Consider the following 12,365-nt stretch of genomic DNA (forward strand, 5'->3'; position numbering starts at 1 on the left):
TGTGAGAGAGATTATACTGTACTATACATCTATACACATTTAGTAGTTTACTTTGTAAGAAATGCACTATGGAAATAAAGCTTACTTCTTTAAATATGTTTTAATAGAGTATTATTTCTCAGATCACACACATCACAACCTTATAATCCAGAATTTCACATAGATTCCACTTCTATCCTATACCAGCAGGTGCTTCGTGGAATGTTGTCCACTTCAAGCAGTATTTTATCAATACATACATTTTAAAAAATGTGCCTCCAGGAGCACACTTTTCTAGTTCATTTTAGAAATAAGAATTATTCATACTTAATGCTAAATGACTATAGGTTGTATAGGTTGCAATATTCCATTATTGTTTAAATCTTTCTTGTTTTGGTCAGTTTCAGGACAAGGAGGAATCGGTTATACACATACCATGTGCAGTATGTAATGTAAGATAGTACTGTAGGTACGCACACACACTCTCTATAGTTTGCGCATACTTCTGTTTGTGCATGAACATTTGAATGCACACAAGCACTCATACACATACACATTCATGCACACACATTTAATCGAGGTCGTGTAAACTTACATGCACACATACACACACACACATGCATGAGCGCACGCACGCACGCACGCACGCACGCACGCACGCACGCACGCACGCACGCACGCACGCACGCACGCACGCACACACACACACACACACACACACACACACACACACACACACACACACACACACACACAGACACGTGCGCACACAAACACGCACGCATGCATGCACACACTGGAAAACTGTCAAACCACAAGACAGAGGGGTAGCTGAGCGTCGTTAACACTGAAAGGTGTGAATTTATGTGGGCCATTCTCTTTATTCGCCTCTTTCTCAAGCTATTGCTTTGTCAGAAGTGAGAGGCAGTCTAGAGCAGTAGTTTTCATCCATTTCATTTAATCATGCATATTAGGTCATGAAAAACTAGAACTAGAAATAGAAATATCCATAAAATACCTTATAAACAGTTAAAAAATATAATACACGAAAAATAGTCACGTTCACAGTTTGTATTGTTACCCCCTTGTGAGAGTGACCTATTGTACTGTACACTTAAAATACAACACAACACTTTTATGAATATTGAATATTGCACTGTACTTGCAAAATCTCACAGCCCACTTGAAGTAATCCACTAACTTAAGTTTAAATTGTTTAAAACTAAATATTTCCTGTCCTGCTCTGGAAACGAAAACTAAAATTGATAACCTATAATTAGCCGATTCTAGGGCTCTCAAAATGCACCTGAGCTACATCCTGTTGATATGAGTAAACGGTCTCGGTGGTCTGTCAAAGGCAGTGGTATATGGCCAACCACCGCCTACACTACATTTGAGAGCTGCTATGTGGCTTTTTTAGTTGTTTGCAAAGCATTGACATGGAAACAAGACCACATATTGTAGCTCCCCAGAAAGAAAACAAAGGAACACATTATGCTAACAGTGAGACCTCCAATAAAAATGTTTAGCATATAATATGCTGTCATGTCTTGTGCCTGAATACATGTTTTTTCAGTTTTTTTTTTCTTCATTTAAATCTAATGCTTATTTTCAAGTCATATTTCATCAATGGAACAATATAACTGGAATCAAATGAAATCATATCAAATCAGCTTGGAAATATGTCTGTCAAAGATCAACTCATGTTGATCATTATATGGCCATGATACAGTACATTGAAATGAAATGGTTCGGTTTGTTGATTTGTGTTCACCAGTAGACTTCCATAAGATATGCAAAGCCAAAATTCTAGTGCAACACAATTTTGAAACAGAAAATGTACACATACATTATATCCTAAATAAATTCTAATTTGGTACTTGTATTAATGTTCACAAGATGTTCCTACACTTACTGTAGGCGTAGGGAGAGTCATACAAGTCACTTGAGCAGTCACACCTCTCTTAGTTCCTGGGTTCAGATGAATTGAAGGTCTACTTTGAAGTGGTAAATTCTACCTGCCCTGCATGCACTGTCAGTATGGTGGGTTTTTACTGTCAAACTGATGTTCTGGTACAAGAGGAATCAGTAGAACATTACATACTGCATTTTGCTGATGTTCTTACGCAGGGCAACTTACAAGTGCAATTATAGAACTCGCTTTCATTTACTAGTAACCTAGTCTCGCATAGCCAGACTCTCCACAGCTCCCTCTACTGTGGAGAGTCTGGCTATGTGAGACTACTAGTAACCCAACATTACAAGTATGCTTGTGTTCCATCGAAACACTAAACCCGGCAACATTGTAGAACAAAACCAACAGTTTCATGGAAAGACAACATTGTCGTGAAATTTGGATAAAATTAGTTATATCCAAACCTGTGTGCTACATAAGTCGGCCTCCTGGTGGTGCTATAAAATGTAGGGCAAAGGTTTTTCCTTGGCCTTTAGGGAGTGCACATACAAAGTTTTGCACAGATCGGTGCAGTTGTAGGTAAAAACACGAATCATCCTGTTATAGCGCCACCATGAGGCTGATTTGAAAGTGGCATTTCTTCCTTGGCCTAGTGAGAATGTGCGTGCAACCTTTTGCGGAAATTGCATGCTGCATTTGTTCATGATTTGAGGCATTTTGTTTAAAACGGAGCACTCCTGCAAACTTGGAAGCCATTCTTAGCCAATCAGGATGGAATATGAAAAATCTGAAAGACCCGTTTCGTTTAATGACTATAGAGATACTGTGTGATTTGCCTGACGTTTGGACAAAATCTGTAGAAGTAGCCTACTGTAAAAAAAAAAAAGGTTTGCAAAAAGGGCCTCCTGGTGGCGCTATGACAGGCCCATGTGAAAAATTTGGGGCGGAGGTTCTGAATTAGCATCTAGGGAGTGTGTGTGCACAGTTTCGCTGCAATCAAGCCAGCGGTGCCGGAGATTAGCTGCTCACAGACGGACGGACGGACACGGACACACACACGGACGGACACACACACGGACGGACGGACGGATGGACGGACGGACGGACGGGTGCAAAACATACTCTCTTGCCATGCCTTTCGGCCTGGCGGAGACAAAAAGGAGTGGACCAATAATGGACCCCTGGTTGTCTCCGCCAGGCCGAAAGGCATGGCGAGAGAGTATGTTTTACCCTCCGTCCGTCCGTCCGTCCGTCCGTGTGTGTGTCCGTGTGTGTGTGTGTCCGTCCTTGTCTGCGACCAGCTAATCTCCGCCACCGTTGGCCCGGTCGCTGTGAAACTGCACACACACACTCCCTGGATGTCCCAGCAGAACCTCTGCCCCACATTTTTCAGATCAGGCTGTCATAGCGCCACCATGAGGCCGACTTTTGCAAAACACATTTTTGGATATGACTCCTACAGATTTTCTCCAAAAAACACGCAAATCACTACACAGTATCTCTATAGTCATGTGATCATCACGGATCTGTCCGATTTACCAGATTCCATCCTGATTGGCAAAGATTGGCTCCCAAAGTTTGCAGGATTGGATCATTTTGAACACAATGCCTCAAATCATGAACGAAGCATGCGACTTCCGTGACATTTTCCAGGTAGATTCCCACTTGGCCCAGGAAGAAATGCCACTTGAAAACTTTCCTAACAGCCTCATGGTGGCGCTATAATAGGCCGATTCACGTTTTTCCCTATAACTGCACCGATCTGCGTGAAACTTTGCACGCACACTCCCCAGAGGCCAAGGAAAAACATCTGCCCTGCATTTTTCACATCTGCTTTTTATAGCGCCACCATGAGGCCGACTTTTGCAAAACACATTATTGGATATTACTCCTACAGATTTTCTCCAAAAAACACGCAAATCGGTACACAGTATCTCTATAGTCATGTGATCAACACAGATCTGTCTGATTTAGCAGATTTCATCCTGATTGGCTAAGATTGGCTCCCAAAATGTGCAGGATTGCTTCATTTTTAACACAATGCCTCAAATCATGAACGAAGCATGCGATTTCCGTGAAATTTTCCACGTAGATTCCCACTTGCCCCAGGAAGAAATGCCACCCTTTTCACATTGGCCTGTTATAGCGCCACCACCAGATCTAATTTAGCAAAACAAATTTTTGGAACAAAATGCATCAAAGTGTTCGATCGCCGTGAAAGGCCTAAGAATAAATGGCACCCTTTTCACATTGGCCTATTATAGCGCCACCAGGAGGCACAATAACGTACCTGACCTGGCGGAGACTTGTGCTCCGAGGAGCACTTTTTCTAGTTAATAAATTGAATCGTCTGCAATTATCATGACAGTGCTGAAGCGTCATAGTTCAAATTTACTGGTTACCAAATGAACCATGTTATCCATTGATCAATGTACATTACTAACATTAGGTCTCAGTCGTTTAATATCTAATGGAATGAGGTCTAAAACTACAGAAACACCATAGTGCAGCTTTATTGTTATTACGCAGAAAAACTATAAATTCATTCAGAGTCAAAATATGGATGTCACACATGACAAGGCCATTCACATCTGAGGGTCACCCCCCCTTCCCTGTCCCTATCACTTTATCTTCCGATGATCGTATGTTCATCGATTCACTTGTGTGCACACACACTTGCACTCACATACAATTAAACAAGTATACGTGGCCGCACGCACGCACAGTAATGTTTTGTTATTTAGTAATATCTGTTTACTATCCTTGTGGTGTTTTCATTAAGCTGGAGCTTGTTTTTGCTCTTGTTTTCCTTTGTTGGTATTTACTACTTGTTGATTGTATCCATCCTTTGGAGGAGGATGTATGAGCCTATTTGTTTTGGTTTTTCTCTCACACACAATTGTCCTGTATTTTATGAACTGTCTGAATTTTTCTTTTTTGTGGGTGTGCAAATTATCAAATCAAATCAAATGGATCCTGGGCTGGCCAGGTTTGGCAGGATGTGCATCTTTCATGTTCCAGCCAGTCACATGATGCATGTTCCACTTAGTATACCTTGATCACCAGACTAACCCGTTCATTTGAGGCAGCTTTCCGTCAAAACACAATGACTGGAAAATTGTTTGTTCTGCTTCTTCTTACAACAGTGTGTAAGTACATCTATTCTGCTATACTGTAAGACCCTTATATAATATTTAATTTCGTAACACATATTCTCCAATGCATTTTATTATGCATTATTAAAATCAATACATACATAGTTGTATTGTTTTTCTATTTCTTGGTCTTTGCATTAACTGGTAATATTTGTTTTTCAAACTGGTCATTCTGTTTGTTTTACGTATTTTTTTGTCTTTGCTGTGTCTGGGGATTCCCATTGTTCTTCAGCCATGCAGGTTCCCCAGCAGATCCCTTTGAGAATTAACAAAATTGATGAAACCATCACTTTACGATGCCAGGGGAGTAAAGGAAGGGATTCTATTCACTGGTACAAGCAACGACTGGGACATATGCTCCAACAAATTTCTTCTTCAAGCTATGACAAAACAGAACTACAGGGACAGTTTAACAACTCGCGTTTCATCGTGAAGACAAGCACTGCTGACACCAGTCTAACCATCAGAAATATCAACAAAGACGATGAAGCAACATACTTCTGTGTAGAAGCAACGGCATTTAGTATGAAATATAAAGAAGCCACTTATTTGATTGTAAAAGGTACAGTATATCACATACAGTCTCTATGTCTTCTTCTGTTATCTTTACCAGATACCACTGTATCTGCCAATTAGTACTGTTGACATATGAAAATACTGTATGAACTGTAACTGTTGCATACATAGGCCTATTGTGCCTTGTCAGCCAAAGGGTAAGTTTTCACTCTAAAATCTCCATTCTATTCACAGAGTCTAACCATGAGAGGTCCATCCACCAGACAGTGTCCGACTTAGTCCCGCTCGGAGACCCAGTGAACCTCCAGTGCATGGTTCTCTCTGAGAGTAGAAATGATGGTGCCCAGTGTACCGGAGGACACAATGTGTTCTGGTTCCGAAATGAGTCCCATCCTGGCATGGTTTCATCTCCCTGGAACACAAGTAGCAATTGTAAAAGCGAGACTGGTTCAGCTCCACAGAGATGTGTCTACAGTCTCTACAAGGACAGTGTCCTCTCCTCTGATGCTGGGATGTACTACTGTGCTGTGGCTGCATGTGGGGAGATACTCTTTGGCAAAGGAGCTAAGCTGGAGATAAGTAGGGCATGCTCTTTTTTTCAACATAGACAATGTGTGTATAGACTTTATCGTTTTTTTTCTCTTCCTTTTAATGCACACATTGCACTGATATTGTATAACTCAATTATAGGCAGCCATAACCTTCTGTCTACCTGCTCACTGCGATGTGTGATTTTTATGTGTATACCTGCTCATTATTTTAATTTTAATTTGTTATGAATGAACAAACATACAATAAATACTTCCATTTATTTTAGAATTAAGTGAAGGAAATAAAATAACACTATGCAATAAAGCAGAGCCTAAAAACAAATACAAACATGATACAAACACAAACAAGTCCTTAACTGTAGTATATAAACAGATTTAAATGTGCTTTTGGAATTCCAGCTGGTGTAGTTGGATCTTTCTGACACTTAGTGTTAATAAAAACACAGGACTAGTGGCTGCCAAGTTTAAACATTACAATAACAAAGTGTGCTGTAAATGATGACATTGTTAATGCATTTATATGGATAAGGTGAGAAGCAGTAGACAGACTGTGTTGCCTATATCATATATAATCAACTAATATTCCATTTCCCTGAAATTGTAATTTTGTTTATTAATTTTGATGGTAAAATGTTATATTGATATGATTTTTACATTCACTTTTTAATGATTGTCCAATAACAAGTTTACTCAAATTGCAAAAGAAAACATTATGATTGTCCGGAATTGAATTGAATTCAAATTGTATTATAATGTATTATGATATGATATTGTATTATATTCATAATGTGTAGTTGTTATAGCATAAGGTGTAAGGATATATTTTATTGTGTCTCTGATTCCAGGTCAGAAGTTGGATCCACTTGTCATTATAGTGGTTGTACAGGGGTTACTGTTGGTGTGCTGTGTTGTTGTTCTTCTTTGCACCAGAAAACGAGGTAAAATAGGTTTATTATATAATTATAATCCATCAATATGTGTTTAGTATACAGGTATGTGTTTCATGATTCACTCTAAACTATTATATTTTTTCTATCATTCATTTATGTTTTGACCCATTGAGATAAAAAGCAATTATTTGGGAGCCGTGTATGTATATATAACATATTCTTTCCCAGCTTTGAAAATTGCTCTATACAGTAATCTCCATACTATGAAGAATTTTGTTCACTCTACAAGCTTGTTTCCTTTTAAGTCTGGCTTTAAAGATATAATAACAAAGTATTGCAGCTAAACCTAACTTTATTTTTAGAACAAGAACCGTCTCTTCATGCCAGGTTGAGCAACAATCGCACAGTTAAAATGACTTCTGTCTAACCAGGTCCTTAGGATGTTGTTCTCAACTGGCTTTGCACAGGGACCGTAATGATCACGACATGAACTCTTATAAGACATGACACAATATTCCTATGATAAAGTTGCAACACATTTTTGGTTCATGACTCGCAGGTTGAGAACCTCTGCCAGAAACGCTTTAGGTTTACTTAATTTTAATTCCATGCTTTTCTATTGTAGGAACACTGAACACTTCATCTCATCGTGGACATGACCATACAGCTGTCCATCAGTCAAATGTTCAGGTAATTCTTTTCCAAGCAACCAAATGAAGTGACCCATGTTTGGTAATATGACTGATACCATAATTTATGGACCAAAAATGAATAATCATTCTACGTCCACATGTCTTTATGTATTGGTATCACTGTCTAATGGCTTCATACCGGTGGATCTGTTAAAGTAATGTCAATGGAGAGGTATTTAACACACATTATTTTTTATTTTTACCCATTTTCTAGTTCAGTAACAGGGTTCTCCTGTTACTGAACGGGTTCTGGAGAGACGGGTTCTCCGGGTTCTGGAGAGACGGGTTCTCCCCGTCTCTCCAGCTCTATGGTAAACAGAAAATGCATTTTCAGGTCGGGATACCAATTTATCCAATCAAGACAGAGAACTTGTACAGGATACAGGATAAACAAGTGACATTGGAAGTGGTGACACAAACAAATGAGCAGACCAAATTGGAACTGGAACAGAATAAGACTGAAGCTGGTAAATGGGTAGTCTTTCCTGATTGGATACATTTTAAACTGAAAATGTGTTTTCTGTTTATCAAAGAGCTGGGGAACCGAAGAGACCCCTGTTATTGAACAAACAATCTATAGCGATGACTACAGAATATAGAGCTTTGACTTAAAAAACATAACAAAAAAAGAACAAAACAGAAAACAAAAATAAAGTGATGTTTTAAAATATCACCCAACCTTTAAACTAAAAAGGTGCAATCAGTAGAATGGATCAAATAGGACAAATTGAAAAACACAGTTGACAAACATGAATTCAGAAACGTCACTTGATGAAATGACTTAAGATTGAAGGTACATTTGTGTTCATTCAGCAGAATGATGTGCATGTCTGAGATGACTAGTGCTAGTCCATAGCCTGGAGGAATGATTGGTCTGTGATTATACAGTAGAAGAAAAAATAGACATAGTTGATATTGACCATTTTGAAAAGTATTCGATAATTGAAGTCTATAGCCTGCTTTCAGTGTACAAAAAATATCATTCTGATATTCCCCTGCAGGATCAATAAAAGTATCGATCTATCTATCTGCCTAGTAGTATGAGATATTAGCAATGACTGTTCCCAGGACACAGTTCTATTGCTTCCCCCTGCTGACAGTTAGGATGGGTTAAATGCAAACCCATGAACACACACCCAGGACAAATTCTGGGTGTGTGCAACTGAAAATGTATTTGACCAATGAAACATTCCCCGTTCCCTCCTCTACATTTGTCAGAACACAGGTCCAGACCCCACCTATCAGAGTCTCCAAATAGCCACTATGGATCACGATACATATGATGTCATGACACCATCATCTACTGTACAACCTCATAAGTATGACCTCATAATAACAATTTTATTGATTGTTCTTGGTTGGTTGGTTGAATGATGCCTCTCTTTCTGCTCCTACTGTCCTGCTTGTGCTCTCGTCTCCTTCCAGGAAGAGGCAGCGGCGTGGAGGTACACACACCACAGGTCCAGACTCCACCTATCAGAGTCTCCAAATAGCCACTATGGATCAGGACACATATGGTGTCATAACACCATCTACAGTACAACCTCATAAGTATGAACTCATAAGCACCACTTCATTGATTGGTTGTTGTGTTGGTTGTGTGATGCTCCTATTGTTACTTACTGGTTGTGCTCTCGTCTCCTTTCAGGAAGAGACAGCAGCGTGGAGGTCGTTAGTGGGAGGAACTTCACCTGCTTGGCTGCTCTGGAGAGACTATTTAGTCTGTTTCTGTCTCTCTGCTCCCACATGAGCTCCTGGCTTTGTTTGATTTATCCTTAAACTGGTCTTTATTTTCCATTCAGATGCACTTCCCTACATACTAGGTCACACGGTTGTCTTTATTGTTATGTCTTTTGTACAGGTAGGCTACGTAAGAGTAAAATAGATTTTTCTTCAGTTACATTTTCTTTACTTATTGTTGTAAATAGTTTGATTAATAAACAGTTTTCTTTTGACTGACAACCTTTTGTGTTCTCACTGCTATTTTTGTCTGAAGTTCATCTCAACTTGTTTGGTTGGCTGGCTGACTGGTTGAGTTTGGGTACCTTGAAAAGCTATAGATTTGCAGGTTTGTCATGACTGTCACTGCATCTTTTTTCATTACACTGTATATACTACTCTATATTTTGATCATCTACAAACCCTTCAAATGTTCATATTCTCTCAGAGAAACATCACTCACCACCCTTAGTTAGATGGAGACTCTTAGGGACCATATGGTCAACCGAAATCACAACAATAACTATCACTATAACTTATAAGATATTGTTTTAAAGGTCCTTCTATAACTCAAGTGGATAGCAGAATCCACTAACAATAATGATGACAGTGGGGAACAGCCGCTTGGTGTGGACAGCCCTTAACATTTGCTAAAGACACGTTGATGCAACATCAGTGTTACATGATCATTTTGCCTGGATTAAGAATTATTCATACCTAATGTTTACTGACTGCATCTTTTGTCTGTAGGTTGTATAGGTTGCAATATTCCATTATTGTGTCAATCTTTCTTATTTTGGTCAGTTTTAGGACAAATTCAGGAGGAATCGGTTATACACATACCATGTGCAGTATGTAATGTAAGATAGCACTGTAGGTACGCACCTCTCTATAGTTTGCGCATACTTCTGTTTGTGCTTGAACATATGCACACAAGCACTCATACACACACATTCATGCACACACATTTAATAAAGAGTGTGTAAACGTACACACACACACACACACACACACACACACACACACACACACACACACACACACACACACACACACACACACACACACACACACACACACACACACACACACACACACACACACACACACACACACACACACACACACACACACACACACACACACACACTGGAAAACTGTAAAAACCACAAGACACAGGGGAAGCTGAGTGTCGTTCACACTGAAAGGTGTGAATTTAGGGGGGCCATTCTCTTTGCCTCTTTCTCAAGCTTTGGGTCTGTCAGAAGTGAGAGGCAGTCAAGAGCAGTAGTTTTCATCCATGTAATTTAATCATGCATATTAGCTCATGAAAAACGTACTAGAAATATCCATAAAATACCTTATAAACAGTTAAAAAATATAATACAAGAAAAATAGTCACGTTCATACAGTTTGTATTGTTACTCCCTTGTGAGAGTGACCTATTGTAGCCTACTGTACACTTACAATACAACACAGCACTTTTATGAATATTGAATATTGCTCTGTACTTGCAAAATCTCACAGCCCACTTGAAGTAATCCACTAACTTAAGTTTACATGGTGTAAAACTAAATATTTCCTATCCTGCTCTGAAAACTAAAGCTGATAACCACCCCTGACTATAATTAGCCAATTCTAGGGCTCTCAAAATGCACCTGAGCTACATCCTGTTGATATGAGTAAACAGTCTCGGTGGTCTGTCAAAGGCAGTGGTATGGCCAACCACCGCATTTGAGAGCTGCTATGTGGCTTTTATAGTTGTTTGCAAAGCATTGACATGGAAACAAGACCACATAGTGTAGCTCCCCAGAAAGAAAACAAAGGAACACACATTATGCTAACAGTGGGACCTCCAATTAAAATAATCTTATGCCTGGGGGGGGGGGGGAGATTTCATATAAATGTAATGCTTATTTTCAAGTCATATTTCATCAATGGAACAATAAAACTGCATCAAATGAAATCATATCAAATCAGCTTGGAAATATGTTTGTCAGAGATCAACTCATGTTGATCATTACAGTATATGGCTGTGATACAGTACATTGAAATGAAATGGTTAGGTTTGTTGATTTGTTGTAATGTGTGTAAATGTGTTCACCAGTAGACTTCTATAAGATGTGCAAGGCCTGTAGTGCAACACATTTTTGTTTTTTTACCTTAAATTTTTATCCCGCGATTTTTGTAACCCATTTTTTTCACCCGGTGCCAATTTCCAAAGTGATCCTGGGCGCTACACCTGCCCAACACCAGCGCTATACCAGTCCCCTTCAGCCTAGGGAGGCCAGGGCCGAGCTCATGCGTCCTTCAATGCATGAGAGCCAACTGACCTTCTTGTCACCTGACAGGGGGGAGTTTCCCTGGTAGGACGTAGCGCGTGGAAGGAACACGTTATTCCAACCAGTTCCATTCCCCTCCATCAGGCGCCCCGGCTGTTATGGGGGAGGCGGTATAGCGACCAGGATTACTACATGTTTTTGTGAGGGTATTAACTACCCTAGGAGACATGCAAACCCCACACAGAGTAGGCCCTTTCACCAACCCCACCTAGGGTATGGGCGCTGATGACGCGGAGGAGAAGACACGCCCCCAGCGCCCACAGCGTCCCCGGCGGGAATCGAACCGACGACCTTCTAGCTGTGAGGCGACAGCGCTACCGACTGCGCCACCATGCCCCCCGCAACACATTTTTTAAACAGAAACTTTACACATACTGTATATCCTGAAATAAATTCTAATTTGGTACTCATGTATTAATGTTCACAATGTACCCTTCCTACACTTAGTCATACGAGTCACTTGAGCAGTCACACCTCTCTTAGTTCCTGGGTTCAGATGAAGATGAAGTTCTGCCTGCCCCGCATGCAGTCAGTCAGTCAGTATGGTGGGTTTTTACTGTCAAATTGACGTTCTGGTACATGTGAAGAGGAATCAGTAGAAGATGC

At 40.0% G+C, this 12,365-nt stretch overlaps 1 protein-coding gene across 1 annotated transcript; it reads left to right on the forward strand.

The window, feature by feature from the left end:
- The first annotated feature begins 4,974 nt into the window (after window positions 1–4,974).
- LOC308104561 (uncharacterized protein) lies at window positions 4,975–9,559 on the forward strand. The gene is made up of 8 exons (XM_080455005.1): window positions 4,975–5,043; window positions 5,282–5,611; window positions 5,800–6,144; window positions 6,962–7,054; window positions 7,632–7,696; window positions 8,917–9,017; window positions 9,124–9,249; window positions 9,347–9,559. Exons 1-8 carry the CDS (start codon window positions 5,001–5,003, stop codon window positions 9,372–9,374), a joined length of 1,131 nt encoding a protein of 376 aa, XP_080311131.1. The 5' UTR covers window positions 4,975–5,000; the 3' UTR covers window positions 9,375–9,559.
- The last annotated feature ends 2,806 nt before the right edge of the window (window positions 9,560–12,365 follow it).

Source organism: Gymnoscopelus braueri, assembly GCF_963280865.1.
Source record: "Gymnoscopelus braueri genome assembly, chromosome: 17".
Taxonomy (NCBI): domain Eukaryota; kingdom Metazoa; phylum Chordata; class Actinopteri; order Myctophiformes; family Myctophidae; genus Gymnoscopelus; species Gymnoscopelus braueri.

What these genes read in the sequence shown, in the direction of transcription:
- LOC308104561 (XM_080455005.1), top strand. Translation starts at nt 5,001, where the DNA reads ATGACTGGAAAATTGTTTGTTCTGCTTCTTCTTACAACAGTGT. An exon ending in GCTTCTTCTTACAACAGTGT is followed by an intron (nt 5,044 to 5,281) that starts GTAAGTACATCT and finishes ATTGTTCTTCAG; the next exon opens with CCATGCAGGTTCCCCAGCAG. An exon ending in TCCATCAGTCAAATGTTCAG is followed by an intron (nt 7,697 to 8,916) that starts GTAATTCTTTTC and finishes TACATTTGTCAG; the next exon opens with AACACAGGTCCAGACCCCAC.